Here is an 18,602-nt window from a genome sequence, read left to right as displayed (position 1 = left end):
CTTTGCAAATCAGTCTATAGGCAATATAGAAAGTTCTGCCAAGATAAACAAAACAAGAAAGAAAGGAAAAGAGAATCTCAGCTTCTTAAAAAGGCTAATCACATTTGAAAATACCATAATGTAGGCTGGGTGTGGTGGCTCATGCCTGTAATCCTAGCACTTTGGGAGGTTGAGGAGGGCGGATCACCTGAGGTCATGAGTTCGAGACCAGCCTGGCCAACATAGCAAAACCCTGTCTCTCCTAAAAATACAAAAATTAGCCAGGTGTGGTGGCATATGCCTATAATCCCAGCTACCCAGGAGGCTGAGGTAGGAGAATTACTGGAACCCGGGGGGCAGAGGCTGTAGTGAGCTGAGATTGCGCCACTGTACTCCAGCCTGGGTGACAGAACAAGACTCTGTCTCAAAAAAAAAAAAAGAAAATACCATAATTTCAATCCAACCTTGCCCCAGAGCATGTCATCATTGCACACATGTAAACCCCCCTAAACAAGATGTGTCAAACAAGAAAGAGCTCCATGATTGTGCATGGCATTTACATGATCAAAGGAACTTTTTTTCATTTACTGCTCTTCTTGGACTTCGAATTGAAGGGTCACCTACCTCCCGAAAGAGTGCGCCATAAAAGGTGACGGTGAATGGACAGTCCACCGTCCTCATGGAAATATCCAAATCCATCAGTAGCCTTTTTTGTTCCTGGCTATTTACTGTGGCTCGGATCCGCTGAATGGAAATGCATGGAAAATTTATGGTTACTGCTCTGATGATGAGGCAGGCAGGGACCCGAAGGAGTCCCATCAAAATAGTATAGTTCATAACACAACTTCTAGCAACAACATTGTGAATATCCATCCTAAGCAATTAGCTATTTGTAACAATTGAAAATAAGGAAGAATGCTACACATTTGATTTCCTGAATAGCACTGGTAAGAAACAAATTGATACTGTTTTGGAGGGTGATAAAATGTTTTGGAATGTATTTCCAAGTTACAAAAACAACCTAGTTTACTCTCTTATGTCTGTTCAGTGCAAAGAGGACATAGTATTAATTACTTTGCTGCTCATCTGGGATCCTAAGAAAATAAAAAGCCAAAAGCTCTTCTTTGGGAACATGTAAGAGTATTTGGAGTGAACAGCAACTGTAAGAGAATTGGTGCAGCTATAGGAAATAGAAGGAATTCAACAGAAATGAAGAAACCATTCATTCCTATCCCAGTGCTTCTGAGAGAAATCTGTCACACTAGCAAATGTAGCCTTACAGAAACACGATTATGTCACTAAAGGATAGGAGATATACAATATCACTAGGCCTTCAAACTTTTTGCCTACTTAGCAAGTCAGCAGAAGAACAGACTGGAAAATCTAAAAGATAGAAGTATTTCCATTCTTCAAAAGCAAAGGGATCCAAGTCACCTGATCATTCCTAACAATGGCCCAAATCTATTAATTCAACTAGAGCTGTTAATTCTTTACAATCCTCCCAGCATCTACACAATAATATGAAAAGATTAAACTTCCTTTCACAGCTCAAAAACTATGCAAATTTACTCTAGATATATTTTACCCTCCTTTTTTTCACAAATGGAGACAATTTTCTCTCTCAATTCTGATTTCTTGATTTTCAGGGACAATTCTTTAAAAGCAACAAAATACAGAATAAAAGAGTTTTATGAGTCATAACAGCCAAATGCAATATGTAAACTTTCATTGGGATGCTGATTGAAAAATCCAACAAGATAAAACATACATACACACTTTGAGATGATCAAGGAAATTTTCATTTGGACTGCAGAGTAGATGAAGTATCATTAATTAATTTTAAGTGTGATGTTGACATGGTAGTTTTGTAAAAACTAAAAATTGTGGAAGACTGGGTGGAGGGAGACTTAAGGGTTAAAAAAAAAATAGATACAACTCATACCAAAAAAAAAAGCCTTTTCTATACCTTTGGAGGAAAATACTCTTCCCTGCAAATAATCTGTTCTGTTTTACCCTACTGAAGATGGTTTTGCTTCTATTAAAAGGGCTGGATGACAATTGAGATGGACAAAAATATACACAGCAGATATAAAACACTTGGGAGAATGTCAACTCTACCTTGACTGCCATGATCTGCCCGCTGGGCACGTGCCGCATCTTCTCCACCACCCCGTATGCACCTCGTCCCAGTTCCATTATAGGCTCCAGGTCATCTGCTTTCACCTCAAAGTTCTGCAAGAGAGGAAAGGAATAATGCAATGGGAAAGAGAAAAATAAACAGAACAGAGAGCTCATTGTCCTCTATCTCGTTTCTCTCAATGTTCTAAGGTTTATTTCTGGGCCAGAAGATTTTCTAGCATGTCAAAGCAGTCTCTGAAACCAAGAAGCTACAAGAAGGGCCAAGAGATGTCTAGGAGCTGCCACAGTAGCCCACCTGCTTGTCCCACGCAACACAGAAACCCAACTTTGACTCAGCTTGCCAATGGCTCAGTTGACTGCAATTCTTTAGCCATGACCCTTCATTCTGTCTGTAACCCATTATCGACTGATGGCAAATAGATTATGTCTGAACTTTGAGAAATGCCCTCCCAAGAGAATCATCTACTCTCTTTAAATAGCTTCCATCAAAACCACAACAGCCTGATTTCAATTCAACATTTTTTCAAAATAGCAAAAACTTTACATACCACTTCCTTTTAAATGCAAACTTTTTTTTAACCCATCCCGACAGCATGCTAGGGAAAATACATTTTTCAGTCAGAAAGCATACATATAAAATGGCCAAGGTATTAGCTGGCAGACATGATTTTTCTTACCTGATTTCCAATAGAAATGCAAGCCTTGGAGTCTAAATCTCGAGGTGGCCTAAGAAAGATAAGGGGGAACAGAAAAAACATAAGCTATGGAGTCCACTATGTCCTTCCCAAATCACATGCCATGGGGGATGTTTTTCCTTAAGAAGAAAGTGGAAGTTCATGAGTAAACTCAAGCAGCATATGAGTGTGAATAAGAGGGGATTTGAAATAAATTATATTTGGGTTTAAATTACTTAATCCATTTGGGGCTCTATTTCTCCTTTAACATGGGGATATTAACATACCTACATTGTGAACCAGGAATGAGTATTAAATGAGATAATACAAGCAAAATGCTTACCAGAATGTTTGGCATACAGTAAATATCTAATTCATATGAGCCATATATGTGCAATTATTTAGACTGGGGTACCCAACCCACAAGCCACTGACTAATACCAGTCAGCAGGAGATGAGTGGTAGATGAAGGAGAGAAGCTTCATCTGTACTTACAGCCACTCCCCACTGCTCACATTACCGCCTGAGTTCCATCTCCTGTCAGATCAGCGGTGGCATTAGATTCTCATAGGAGCACAACCCCTATTGTAAACTGTGCATATGAGGGATCTAGGTTGCCCACTCCTTATGAAAATCTAATGCCTAATGATCCGTCACTGTCTCCCATCACCCCAAGATGGGACCATCTAGTTGCAGGATAACAAGCTCAGGGCTCCCACTGATTTTATATTATGGCGAGTTGTATCGTTATTTCATTATGTATTACAATGTGATCATGATAGAAATAAAGTGCACAATAAATGTAATGTGCTTGAATCATCCCGAAACCATCCCCCTACCGAGTCCAGGGAAAAACTATCTTCCACAAAACCAATCCCTGGTGCCAGAAAGGCTGGGAACTGCTGATATAGATCATTGTGATATACAGCTAGTGTTCGAGTTACAACCACGATTGGGACCAGCAGACCGGTTGTAACACGATTTGGTCGTAAGTTGAGTAGGCTATATGTACAGTTGAAATGGTGCACATGGAGATGGTAGTGCTGCCAGAAGCTGGTCTGCACTGTTGTACGCCCAGCTGGGCAACGTTTGTGCTGCCAGACGTGGAGCAGTCATGGCTAGCGATTGTGGTCGTAAAGTCAAATGGTCGTAAGTTGCATAGGTCATAAGTCGATCAATACCTATAGCAGTAAGTCTCAAACTTCTTTCATCCAAGAGCACCAATGTATATAATTATTCCACCACACATCTCACAATTGTTTTAAGAAACAAATAGTAATGGCATATGTTATGTTAAGTCCCAAATTCATAGAAACAGGAATTTCAAACCTAGTCCTTTCTTTTACAGACGGACACAAGGTCCAGAGAGATGAAGTGACTCCCCTCAGCCCACAGCTGCCACAGGTCTCCTGACTTCCAGCTCTGTATTCTGTCTACTCTGCCAGGATGTCACATCAAGCCCAGCAATATTTTTACCATACATAGCACACATACACAATTCCAGGGTCCTCTTAGGAGCCAGAGGTTTGCTCATTTTGTTTCTATAGTCACTTCCTGAGTATTTATTTCTACTACTTCAGTGATCTCTCCTGTGGTATCAAATTTACTTAAGAGAAAAATGTTTGGCTTTGGCTGTCCACAGAACTAGGAGCTGAGACAAGCATTTTCCTAAAAGAAATGTACCAAAAGTAGTACGATAAACGTAGCAAATGCCGGCTGAGTGCAGTGGCTCACAGCTGTAATCCCAGCACTTTCGGAGGCCAAAGTGGATTACCTGAGGTCAGGAGTTTGAGACCAGCCTGGCAGACACGGTGAAATGCCATGTCTACTAAAAATACAAAAATCAGCCGGGCATCGTGGTGCACTCCTGTAATCCCAACTACTCGAGAGGTTGAGGCAGGAGAATCGCTTGAACCCAGGAGGCTGAGGTTGCAGTGAGCCAAGATCGTGCCATTACACTCCAGCTTGGGTGACAGAGTGAGACTCTCTGTTTCACAAAAGAAAAAGAAAAAGAAAAACATAGCAAATGCCAAGAAACATATTGTTAATGTGATCAAACGAAAAGAACAACTAAAGGCTAAAAACAAAAGAATCCTGGTGCTGTCAAAAAAAGAGAGTGAGCAGATAGGTATAGATTAAGTTTCTCTGGAAGTACATTCCATGCCAGAAAAAGGCAAAGGAAAATGGAAAGAGACAGGAAAAGGGAAGGATGAAAGGGAGAGGGAAGAGAATCCTTTGCCAATGAGATTTTTTTTTTCCCAACTGTCAGGTATTACGATTCTAGCTCTTCTGCTGAAATTAAATACATAAATAAAATTTAAAAGTAGGAATACAGGCCAGGTGCAGTGGCTCACACCTGTAATCGCAGCACTTTGGGAGGCCAAGGCAGGTGAAACACCTAAGTTCAGAAGTTCAAGGCCAGCCTAGCCAATGTGGAGATCGAGGTGGGTGGATCACCTGAGGTCAGGAGTTCGTGGTAAAACCTCATCTCTACTAAAAATACAAATTTAGCCAGGTGTGGTGGTGGGAGCCTGTAATCCTAGCTACTTGGAAGGCTGAGACAGCAGAATCACTTGAACCTGGGAGGCAGAGGTTGCAGTGAGCCTAGATCACACCACTGCATTCCAGCCTGGGTGACAAGAGCAAGACTTGGTCTCAAAAAATGAAACAAAACAAAACCAAAAAAAAAGAGGAGGAATACAAATACAGATATAAACATGACTCTAAGATTTTAATGGCAAGCCTTCTCTCACCTTAAAATCCTTTTGGAATACATAGACTACTTAAAGTTTTTATACCAACTTAAAACTGAGGACTGAGAGGAGGAGAGAGAAAAAAACAACACAAAACAAAGAACACACACACACACACACACACCATAAACAAAAGCGATGTGTTTATATACCTTGTGTTTCTGAGCAGGGAATTTTTCTTCAGAAAAGATTTCTGGAAGAATCAAATTTCTAAAACTCTAATTCCTCTTTCTCAAGATTTCCAAAGCTGTTTTTTTTTTCAGTTGTCACAATTTGCTTGTGCTCATTTGTAATGGCACTTTGAAATAAAGGCAAATATGACTTGAAATGTGACTAATATAAACAATAAAAAAATCCCTTGCAATTATTCAAAACCCCTTTTTTTTTTTTTGAGATAAGAGTCTCACCCTGTCACCCATGCTGGAGTGCAGTGGCACAATCTCAGCTTACTACAACCTCCACCTCCCGGATTCAAGCAATTCTCCTGCCTCAGCCTCCCAAGTAGCTGGAATTACAGGCACCTGCCACCATGCCTGGCTAATTGTTGTACTTTTAATAGAGACAGGGTTTTGCCATGTTGGCCAGGTTGGTTTCGAACTCCTGACCTCAGGTGATCCACCCACTTTGGCCTCCCAAAGTGCTGGAATTACAGGCATGAGTCACCACACCTGGCCTGTATTCCTACTTTTTTATTTATGTATTTAGTTTCAGCAGAAGGGTTAGAATCATGCAGTAGTGGCTGGAATTACAGCCACCACACCCAGCTACCACCTTGACTTTTTAAAAGTATGAAGCAACAGAAAGGTCACTAATTATTTGGGGCTGCCACTGTTTTCTTGCCATCCAATGAGGTTACTGAATATGATCTCTTCCAAGTCTAAAATTCTTATATTGTATATATATACCAAGGCTCAGCAAATTATAGCCTGTGATACAGCTAAGAATGTCTTTTCCAAATTTAAATGCTTGTAAAAAAAACAAAAAATAAACAAGAGCATCCTCTGTGGCCCATGTAGCCTAAAATATTTACTATCTGGCCTTTTACAAAAAATAAAAAATAAAAAAATAAAATAAATAAAAAGTTTGTTGACCTTGGCTCTATACTAATCTCCTATTACCCCTGGACCTAATAGAAGGATATGGTGCCATTTTCTAGATTAAGAAAAATGAAACCCAGAAAAGCTGAGTGATTTTCTGAAGCCATATGGTCATCAACAGAGCTGAAAATAAAACTCAAGTCACTTGAATCTCAGCCTTGATTTAAGGAGGAGAAAGAGGAAGAGGAGAAGGAAATATAAAAAACTGGGCTAAGAGTTTTTACCTGCTGTCATGATTCCCAACGAGGCAGATTGAATACAAGGAACTTGCTTCCAATACCCGGCCTCCTCTAATGAAAATGATCAATTCGCCCACACCACAGGCCCTTGGGCTCATCAAGTGGGCCAAAAACATCAAACGATGGGGCCAAGACTGACAAATCAGATTGGATTAGTTGACGTTGTGCTCTGTCCAGGGCTGGGCATATTAGTTTGCCAGGGGCATTGCAATTCTACAGGAAGTTTATACTGTGGGTAGATGTTCTGTGCCACTTATTCAATATTTTAGTCCTCTGGGGAAAGAACCAAGCTTATTACAAAAATTCTTCCCCTGGAAGACCAAAGGTCTTCCAAAGGTCACCTAGTATTCATTTTTTATATGAACAACCAGCTTTGGTTTAGTATGATAATTATTCATTTATAATTTTATATGAGGAATCAGTTCACTGGTTATTATCCCAATTATTATTCATTTACTCAGAAATATTTATTGGGGCAAAAGACTGTGCAAGATCACTTACATAAAATAGCTTCTTTAATTTTACAACTCTCAGATGTATTATTAATAGAGGTATTATTACCTCTATTGAAATAGAATAGGGTATGAATTGAAATCTAGGTAATACTACTTCTATTAATATCTCTTTCAACAATTAATATTGAAAGTGACTAAATAATTTAAGAACACTCAGAGAGACAAGGAAATGAGAACCCACAGCTGCACCACGATGACTTCTCCTACACAGTATGCTATAAAGAATCCTATCTCTCATTTCACTAGCCGTAAACTGTTTGGTCACAGCCTCTACCAGTCTGATGTGTGGCTAAGAGCACGTAATTGAGAGTCAGAGATTCCTGAGCTTATATGCCAGCTTTCCCACTGAGAAGCTGTACAAAACTACTAACATCTAATCCTCATAACAGCAACATCACTGTTATTCCCAGGCTTTGTTTCTTTGTTTTTTGAGATGGAGTCTCACTCTATCACCTAAGCTAGAGTGCAATGGCAGGATCTCGGCTCACTGTGACCTCCGCCTCCTGGGTTCAAGCAATTCTCCTGCCTCAGACTCCTGAGAAGCTGGGATTACAGGTGCCCCCCATCACGCCGGCTAATTTTTTGTATTTTTAGAAGGGGAAACTAAGGCTTAGCGCATTTAGATATTTTGCCTAAGGTATTCAACTAGTGAAGTTTAGATCCCAAATATAAACCTAAGCATTCTGGCTCCAGACCCTGAACCCTTACCCATGAAGCTATGCTCAATAGCTTGGAGCAAAGCACCTGACCCTTACATCGTTCTGTTTGTTCACATGTCAAACAGAGTAACAAAACCCGGCTCTGAGTTTCTTGTGATGGTTAAATAAAATAATATGAACTAGCATCAAACTGATTTAGAATTAGTTACTATCAATCAAGGGAAGAAACAGCTCACATTCACATCGGTAGCTCAAAGAAAGAACTCAAACAGAGGGGCCACACACGTTGAACTCAGGAGAATGAAGCTTTGTCAAGGGCTATTTATTTTTGTGAAGCGCAGCAGAAGGAGGCAGGGTATGAATGGGAAAAAATCACGAAGCCAGCCTTCAAAAATTGCCAAGAAAAACACAAAATATGGGAGCTACTTCTTCAGGAGTACAAATTTAAGCCTCGGTATTAAAATAATAACAAGGAGACTCTTTGAGCTAGAGTGGTATACTCTACAATAATGAAGAGATGCTTTTTGTTTCACACAGTGAAACAGATAAGTATATTCACAATATGTCCTATTAATACCATATGAGGGAAAAACAAAATATAAACTGTTTTTATCCTTGTTTATACCAAGAAAGGGATTATAGAAGCCTTCCAAAATTCATAAAATTTATAAAATTAAATTAACATATAATTTATGCTATGATGTAAACTAATATAAAAGGTAAAGAATAAAAATTTTAAGAGGGACATAAAACTGCTGGTAGGTTGATGTAAGAATAAATCCCAAAGGAAATAGTAAAAATAAAAGCAGAAAGCAATAAAATTGAAAATAGGAAAATAAAGCTGGTTCTTCAAAAGAAAAAAGTCAATAAAGTTGACAAACCTCAAGTAAAACTGACAAATTTGACAACAGAAGACACAAATTATCAGTAACAGGGAAAAAAAAAAAAAAAAAAAAAAAAAAAAAAAAAAAAAANAAAAAAAAAAAAAAAAAAAAAAAAAAAAAAAAAAAAAAAAAAAAAAAAAAAAAAAAAAAAAAAAAAAAAAAAAAAAAAAAAAAAAAAAAAAGGATGTCACAACAGATTATGCAGCCATTTAAAGGTAGGCAGGAAACACTATGAACAATTTTACTCTCATAAATGTGACAACTTGGAAGAAAGGGACCAACTCCTCAAAACCACATACTACCAAAACTCAGCCATGATGAAACAGATAAGCTGAATAGTCCTACAACTATTTAAGAAATTGGTATTGTAATTGAAAAGTCCCAGGAAAAAAAAAATCCAGGCTCATTTTCTTTCATTGTAGAATTTTAGCAAACATGCAAAGAAGAGTTACCACCAATTTTATACAATGTCTACCAAAAAATAGAAGCAATACTTACCAATTGATTTTTATTAGGCCATTATTACCTTAATACTAAAACTAGAAAATAATAGCACAAGAGAAAAACTAAATAAACTACCACAGACCAACATCTCCCAAAGGCCTAGAAACAAAAATCTTCAACAAAATTTTAGCAAATTGAATCTAACAATGCACAAATAGATATATACCATAACTAACTGAAATTCATTTGGGATATACAAGGCTAGCTCAGTACATAAAAATGAATCAACGTAATCTGTCATATCAACAGAACAAAGAAGAAAAATTTTATTATCATATAAATTGATGCAGAGAAAGCATTCAACAAAATTCAATACCCATTCATAATAAAAATTCTCAGGCAGGGCACATTGGCTCACACCTATAATCTCAGCACTTTGGGAGGGCCAAGATGGACAAATTGCTTGAGCCCATGAGTTTGAGACCAGCCTGGGCAATACAGTGAAATCCCTACAAAGTCTAAAAAAATTAGCTGGGCATGGTGGCATCTGCCTGTAGTTCCAGCTACTTCGGAGGCTAAGATGGAAGGATCACTTGAGTCAGGGGAGGCTGAGACTGCAGCGAGCCATGATCACACCACTGCACTCCAGCCAGGGTGACAGAGTAAAACCCTGTCTGAGAAAACAAAAACAAACAAAAAAAAAATAGGTTTTATATAGTTGGGAACCCTTTCAACCTCATAAATAACAGCTGCAATAATCCTACAGTTAGCTTCATACTTAATAGTGAAAGACTAAATGCTTTCCCTCTAAAATGGAGAACAAAGCAAGTTTCGCCTGCTCTCATCAACCTTATTAACAAAGGATTGGACATTCTTGCCACTTCAACAAGGCAAGGAGAAAAAAGTAAAAATCAAAGTAAAGGCTGGAAAGGAAGAAATAAAACTACCTCTGTTTACAGATGCCATGATTGTCTGCATAGAAAACTCTAAGGATTCCATGAAAAGCCCCTAGAACTAATAAGTGATTTTAGTAAACTCACAGAATACAAAATCAATACAGAAAAATCTATTGCATTTTATATACTGACAATGAACAAGTGAAAAACAAGCTCACAAATCAAATTCTACTTAAAATTTTCTCCAAAAAAAAAAACTTAATATTGAGAAATTGTATTATAAAAATGCTGATGAAAGAAATAAAATTTTTAAAGTTTAAGAAATATACCATGTTTGTAGATTGGAAGAATCAGTGTAGTAAAAATGTCCATTCTCCCTAAATTGCTATAGGTTAAACACAATTCCTACTAAAATCTCATTAGTTTCTTTGTGGACATAGACAAGCTTATTCTAAAATGTATATGAAAATAGGTCTTAGAATAGTCAACATAATTCTGAAAGAGAACAGAGTGAGAGGAATCATTTTTCCCTGTTACAACTTACTATACAGCTGTAGTAATCAAGGTAGTGTGATATTGGCAGAGGGATGGACACATAAATCAGTGGAACAGAATAGAGAATTCAGAAATAAATTCAAACAAATATGCCCAACTGATATTTGGCAAAGGAGCAGAAGCAATTCAACGGAGGAGGGATAGCCTTTTCAACAAACGGTGCTAGAAGAATTGGTTAACCCACTGGCCAAAGAAATAAAGCTCAACCTAAACTCATACCTTGAATAAAAAGTAACTCGAAATGGACCATGGGCTTAAATGTAAAATGCAAAACTACAAAACTTCTAGACAGATGTAGGACTAGGCAAAGGGTTCTTAGACTTATTATCAAAAGCATGATCTGTAAAAGTAATAATTGATACATTAAACTTCACCAAAATTAAAAACTTTTGCTCTGTGAAAGACCCTGCTAAACAAATAAAAAGACAACTTACAAACTGAGAAAAATATTTTCATATCACATATCTGACAAAGTCCTTGTAACCAGAACATATAAATAACTCTCAAAAGTAAACAATAAAAAGAATCGAATTAGGCAATGGGCAAAAGATATGCATTAGCCACTAGAGAAGTTGCAAATTAAAACTATATACATATCACTACACATCTGAATGAAAAATACTGATAAAACCAATTGCTGGCAGAGATCCAGAAAAACTGGATTATTCAGACATTATTGATGAGAACATAAAATGGCACAATTACTCTGGCCAATGGCTCAGCAGCTCTTTCAAAACTAAAGATGGGATTACCATATAACCCAGCAATTGTACTATTGGGCATATACCCCAGAGAAATGAAGACTTATTCTCATGCAGGAACTTATGCATGAATGATCATAACAGCTTTATTCAGAATAGCCAAAAATGAAAAACTGCCCATATCTCTTTTAAAGGCTGAAGTGTTCAACAAACTGTGGTATAACCATACCATAGATGGGTACTTGGCAATAAAATGGAACAAACTATCAACGCATGCAATTACTTAAGTGAACCTCAATAAAGTTACCCTGAACCAAAAACAAAACTCAAAAAAACATGCATTATTTCATTTATATCACAATCATGAAATAACAAAATGGCAAAGGAGAAGAGATTAGTGGTTGCCAGGGATTAAGGATGGGGATGGGGAGAAGAGGTAGGTATGACTGTAAGAGGATAACATGAAAGAGTCTTGTAATGTTGCTGTAGTGAAGTATCTTGATAATAACAGTACTTATGCAAGACACATGTCATAAACTTTATAGAGCTATACACATGCATGCACACACACACACACACACACACACACACAAGTGAATGCTTGCATAGCTGGCAAAATTGACTAAGTTCTAGGATTCCCACTTTTGCCACTTTCTTGATCTTGAATGTACTATAGTTGTGTAAGACGTTAACTTGGGATGGAGGGTAGTTTGGCATGGCCTGGGGAAAGGGATTTAGGGGACTTCTCTGTACATTTCTTTGCAACCTCCTGTTAGTCTACAATTACTTCAAAATAAAAAGTTTTAAAAGTATATCCTATAAATTTCTTTTCAGGTAGTAAAAGTAGGCCACATATTAGACTCTAAGCTCTTGAGAAACCAGTCAGAGAAGAAACAATAGCAATCACACAGTTCACAGTACTACACGTTAAAAAAAAAAAAAAAAATCTTGATAGCAAATATGGGAAGAAAGATCTTCCTCCTGCAGATTCTAATGAAAGGAACATTCTGTCTTGAGTTTAGACTCTTTAGCTACAGTCTAGAACCCTGAAGAGTAGCCCTCCACTCTACTTTGTCCTTAAAAATTCTCCAGTGGAAAGTTTCTGTATACCGCTTCAGGCAATGCAGGGACCAATGGCTTCAACAAAGACTTAAAACAGACATGATCCCATTTTAGAGCACATTGCAACACTAGGCGGTGGACTTTCTGATAGTAGATCACAGCTAAGATCAAAACCCACTACAAAGGGGGACATGAAAAAAAGCCTTAACAACTCACTTCTCCATTGGGATGCCCTCTCTTTGCCCTTGCCCTGTCTCTCTAACACCTCTATTGTGATTTGTTTCCTTGAAATTTCCATTTCTTTCATGCAGATGCCTTGGTAGATTGTTGTACCTCCAGCTGGACAGGAAGTGCCTTCCCCACCACACAAAGAGACAGAAAAAAAAAAGCAAAAAGGAGGTTCACAGAGAGAATGTCCCTCACACGATGTCCTTCACTAGGACTTGAGCTGACTTAGGGATTTGGGCCAAAACCTCAGCTAATAAAAAAGTGTTCCTTTACCTCATTCTTCCTTCTGTTTATATAAGACAGGATCTAAGTGTCAGGATGTGGGTCCTCACCAAATACCATCTTTCCATCTCAACCCAAGTTTAATAGCAGTGGCTTTCACAGGGATTTGCTTGTTTGCTCCAATCTACAGGGTAAAGGCAAGGAAGTCCACATCCAGGGACCTTTCTGGCCTTACATAGAACCCCATCCACCAAATATATCTGACATTCAATTCTGACTCAACCAATAACTTAAGATGCTGAGTTCAAAACCACCCACTCAAAATAGACTGACTGATGAGGTATGATTATTTCCGGTCTCAGAACATTGAGTAAATGGCTTGCCCCTTAAAGGCCTCTTTTAAAGTAAAGGCACTGCTTACCAGTTTAAACTGAATCCCCAGGGGAAATCTGTAAAGTATAAGGATTTGGATTAAGATGATGATCTTGCCAACTTACGTGGAACTGGTCTGAGGTTGTTCAAATGCTTCTTTTGGAATTTTAAGGCCAGGGTTTCGCTTCTTACCTATGGGGAAAGACATAAGGAAAAAGTTAAGGACTATATCACAGCAAGAAAGCAGAGACAGAAACTGTAGCAAAGGAAAAGAGCTGACCTGCGCATGCAGCTCTCATGTCTCCATTCAAAGCACCGGTTCCTACCCAGAAAGTCTGAGTGTTGAGAATGCAAGTATCAGGTAGAACGGAGCTTCCCAAATACAGATTGTGGTCATGAATGAGGTTTTTCATCAGTCCAGAGTGCAAACATCAGGATAAGAATGCCAACTCCCTTTTCCTAGGAAGTTCTACCCTTTCTCTCCACTGAGAGTTTGTCATTTCAAATTCTTTTTTTTCTTTTCTTCTGGTTTTTTTTTTTTTTTTTTTTTTTTTTTTTTTTTAGACAGAGTCTTACTCTATCACCCAGCCTGGAGTGCAGTAGTGCAATCTCGACTCATTGCAACTTCTGCCTCCTAGATTCAAGCGATTCTCCTGCCTCAGCCTCCCAAGTAGCTAGGATTATAGACCTGTGCCACCACACCCAGCTAATTTTTTTATTTTAGTAGAGACAAGGCTTTCACCATGTTGGGCAGGCTGGTCTCAAACTCCTGACCTCAGGTCATCTGCCGGCCTTGGCCTCCAAAAGTGCTGGGATTAAAGGCATGAGCCACTACACCCAGCCTATGAGCCACCATGCCTGGCCTTCTTTTTTTTTACACTATAATGGCGATGGCAGACACTTGGTCACAGCTTTTTTTTTTTTTTTCTTTTTAGTGTCAGTAAAGGGTAGTCACCCTTATCTCACTATCCCATTATTTTCTAAATTGATCTGTTAACACCTATGAGAGTTAGCAATGGAAGCAGAATAAAAAATACTTTTCCACTGTTCTGCTCTCCCCTTTTCTCAACCACCTGCTGTAATTTGAAAAACCTGAGAGGGATAGAGCAATACTTATTTACATTTGCCATGTTCCAAAAAGGATTAGGATAGCAGATAGGCTTATGCAAGAAGGTTAGCACTTCTTGGGCCTGATAGAAAGGTAACTTGATGTTGTTCATACCTGTGCTGAAACTACAAGAGAATTTGGCTCAAATAGCTTTGTTAATGAGTAAAAAAGAACAGACTGAGAAATGCCAGCTCAGGAAGCAGATCAGAGCAAACAAGGGCCTGAGGTTTTCCTCATCCATGGATATCCTGTGTCTCTTTGCACTTGGCAGGGGAAACCAAGGGAGAGCTGGATAGCATGGTTGGAAAGAATGCTACCTCCCTTCCCACCTCTTCTCCATGTTGCAGATGAACACTCAGAGATAATACAAGCCCTGGATACAACCCTGGATAGATCCTGAAATTGCAAAGAAACTTAGGAAATCAACTAAAGTGGCTGGGCATGGTGGCTTACACCAGTAATCCTAACACTTTGAGAGGCCAAGGTGGGTGGATCATGAGGTCAGGAGTTTGAGACCAGCCTGGCCAACATAGTGAAACCCCATTTCTACTAAAAATACAAAAATTAGCCAAGCGTAGTGGCAGGCACCTGTAATCCCAGCTACTCAGGAGGTGGAAGCAGGAGAATCACTTGAACCCGGGAGGCAGAGGTTGCAGTGAGCCGAGATCGTGCCATTGTACTCCAGCCTGGGTGACAGTAGTGAAACTGTGTCCCCAAAAAAAAAAAAAAAAAAAAAAAAAAAAAAAACCAGCTAAAAAAAAAAAAAAAAAAAAAGAAAAGAAATCAACCAAAGTAACCTCCTTGCAGAAAAGTGACATCCAAAGATGTGAGTGACTTGCTTCACATCACAGAGGCCCGCAATGACCCATTCAGAATCAGAATTCAGGTCTCCTGACACCCAGGTGCGAGTTCTTGCTGCTATACTGCAATAGAAGACGTTTAGAGATGACCAGAGAGGGGGCAGTTGAGAGGAACATGGGATTTTGAGTTTTAAAATACCCAGCTGACTGATTCTTCCATGCACCAAGCAACTTCTGCAATCACTTTTCATCTGACACTCTTGCTTTTCTCAATTGTAAAATGAGGAAGTAACATCAATACCCACCTCCCTGGACTGATTTGAAAATCAAAGCAGATAATATATATGAAAGAACATTTAAGCAGCTAGCTGTTAATTAGACTCATAGAGTGAAATAATCAGTACCGTCTCATTTCTTTAAAAGTCATTTGAAAAATTCATGAAGAGAATTGGCCATATTATCACAGCCCAATATAATGTATAATGAAATTTTTTCTTTCTATTCCTTCAGAATCCAAAATGAGATCAATTCTGCCAAGCTGTATAAAGCCAGGAAAAAAATATGTTTGGCAGTAATCAGCCTAGAGAAAGCCTTTTAGGACCACCTTCAGAATAACAGACTTTCTCAATTCTCTCCTCGTTTGGGTTTACCTATGTATTTTATAAGGTTCAAAACTCACCATTCACTTTCCTGCTCTTGGAACTCAAACAGCTGTTAGGAATGTTACTAAATTAGTCAGTTATTGACATTACATAGAGCTTCCCTATGTACCAGGAGCTATGCTAGGTGCTGGACCCAGTTATGAGAATACAAATAGATGTATAGCCTAATGTCAACAATTCCCATCCATGGGCATCAGCCAAACAGACAGAGAATGTTATTTTCAGTGAGATTCTTCAGTGAGGAATGAATGACAGATTCAACTTGCTTAGATAACTGTAAGATAACTACATGCAGATTCCAGTACAGATGACAGATAATTCAGGTAATCCCAACAGAGGTAACCCTACAGTTCTCTCAAAGAAAACAAAAGCTAAAGTAACATATATTTTGCCTATGAAAATGGGTCTCCAGTTACCATTTAAGCAAACCAAAAGCAGAAGTTACTCTTAAATTCCTACATGTTTCTCTTCCTCATTTCTAACTCAATTCTTATAAGATAGACGTAAAGAGAAATAGCTATTTGTTAAGAAAACCCCTTTGAAAAACCTTAATACAGCGATTAATTAGTAGCAATTCTTAACAGCAATTAACTATTACACCATAACTTAAATCATCCAAACATATATACAAAGAAATAGTAAAAAACACTGAAAGTTTTTGCACAGAGACCAAAAGAATAAAAGATCAAAATAAGAATAGTCTTCCAAGTGGGAGAAGGCCCTTGATTCTCTCCCCAGATCACTTCTACACCCAGCCACCCACCTTAACCCCCAAATCAACATCACTCTTACCCTGAATTTACTGCCTCCTAGTTGAAATTGCCAGCCTCCTGTCTCCAGACTCTAAACCCTTGACTATATATAAGTTGGACATCTGTATATCTTAAACCTAGTATTTCCAAATATACCAACTCCTTAGAACAACGAGAGAAAAAAAAAACAGATCCAGAAGACACAAAACCTAGTTGAATTACAGTGTTAGAAAATACTCTGCCTTCACGCTAAAAAGTAGATCAAATAAAATAAAAATCACAAGCACACAGAGCAGCATTCTGTAATTCACTTACTTGCCCATCTGTGACAGAGCTGCACAATGAGAGTTCAGCAGAGGCGACTCTGATGAGGTTCCCAGGGCTGCAAGGAAGGCCAGCAGAGGAAAACCCCACAGAAGTCATTCTTCACTTAGCTCCAAAGACCACACTTCAGCAAGAAGAAACAGAACTGAACAGACTCCACCCCTCCTCATGTTCGGATGGCAGCAAACCTCTGCAAGTTCATTGTTCCCAGGAAATTACAGCTTCGGGAAGGGAGAAGGGACGTGGGTCTATGTGGACACCCAGGTGTGCCATTAATCATTAACCCAACTTGGAGGAATAAATCTATAAAGTAATTCTGGACAGGACCGTGTTCTGCAGCCTTTCTATAAATGCCTCTTTCACTTCTTAAAAGAAAGAAAAACAATATGTGGTCAGTTTCCAGCTGTGTTTACATCACAGCAATCTGTTCCCCCAGGAAGGCAGCCAACACCTGACGCTAACATTGAACACTGTTAAAAAAAAAAAAAAAAAAAAATGGGAGGGAGCACTACGAATAATAAAACTGAGTGGCCAACTATGTTCAACAGCCTTTTTCTTTGATATTCCAAAGCAAAGCAGAAAAAAAAAAAATCAGAAAAAAAGGGCTTTCTATGATGTCACATGCTAGCAACAAACCTTCTCGGAATGAGAGAATTCTGTATATTTCTGCAGATCACAACAAGCCCCGACTGCTTATTGGCACAGTCTGCAAAGGGTAAGCCTCGTCGGCCTCATTGGGCATATACAGCACTATATTGCCTCAGATCCTGTTACACCCATGTCTGTGTTCTCTGAAAATAGTGTAGTCCCAACACACACATATATTTGCAAAATTCATCTTAAACCAAAGCAAAGCTGGGTCATTATAATCCTGGCCTGGAGCAACATGGCACTGGAAGAAAAAAAAAAACAACCTTGCCAATAGCTAGAAAATATTTACCAGGCCACAGAAATGTTCGCTAGCTTTGACTGCAGCGAAAATGATGGGGTACACGAGAGGTCTTGCACACACTCTGACAGGGTAAGCACAAAGGACTTCTCTGATGTTCCTCATTACATAAAACAGAAGATTGTGTTCCACTGCCAACCCAAACAGCATGAGAAGCCCGTGCGGTCAACAGAAGGTGGCATCGTGAAGATATGCTGATGCCTAAATATTTGTTAGCTTGGCTGAGGGTTGGGGGCATGATTATGAAACTTTATGATTATTGACATGGCTTGACAAAAGGATGGCAGTGCTTCCAGTGCCAAATTTATTTTAAAAATCTGTTTTCCAATATGAATGGAATTCCCAGCCAAGTAACTGGCAATCTAGAGGCCTTGGCTGCCCTCTCCTTACTACTTGCATCTAGGCTTACGTTCCAAGGGTAGCTGGCAATAAAATCAGCAGTGAAGTATCATTCAATGTTATTAAATTGCAATGATCATATGCAAAGCGACTAACGAAGCAGGGCAGGGGAAGAGGCGTGCAGGAAGAAAGCTGGCTTTGCAACAGAGATGTAAAAGTGAACAGGGACCCTGCCATCCTCCAAAACCA

At 38.8% G+C, this 18,602-nt stretch overlaps 1 protein-coding gene across 2 annotated transcripts in view; it reads right to left on the bottom strand.

The window, feature by feature from the left end:
• Nucleotides 1–18,602, bottom strand: part of MAP2K6 (mitogen-activated protein kinase kinase 6) — a 135,402-nt gene that overhangs the window by 25,330 nt on the left and 91,470 nt on the right. The window contains exons 1-5 of one of the 2 annotated variants that reach the window (XM_017497365.2): nucleotides 17,057–17,422; nucleotides 13,545–13,611; nucleotides 2,796–2,844; nucleotides 2,098–2,211; nucleotides 604–723 (exon numbers count right to left, since the gene is read on the bottom strand). In XM_017497365.2, the coding sequence (XP_017352854.1) occupies nucleotides 604–723; nucleotides 2,098–2,175 (198 nt within the window). In that variant the 5' untranslated portion in view covers nucleotides 2,176–2,211; nucleotides 2,796–2,844; nucleotides 13,545–13,611; nucleotides 17,057–17,422. Of the gene's footprint in view, nucleotides 1–603; nucleotides 724–2,097; nucleotides 2,212–2,795; nucleotides 2,845–13,544; nucleotides 13,612–17,056; nucleotides 17,423–18,602 lie in introns of those variants that run through there. The other variant, XM_017497363.2, reaches the window with a different exon arrangement.

This window comes from Cebus imitator, unplaced genomic scaffold (assembly GCF_001604975.1).
Source record: "Cebus imitator isolate Cc_AM_T3 unplaced genomic scaffold, Cebus_imitator-1.0 Scaffold229, whole genome shotgun sequence".
Taxonomy (NCBI): domain Eukaryota; kingdom Metazoa; phylum Chordata; class Mammalia; order Primates; family Cebidae; genus Cebus; species Cebus imitator.
This window is presented reverse-complemented; position numbering and strand designations above follow the sequence as displayed.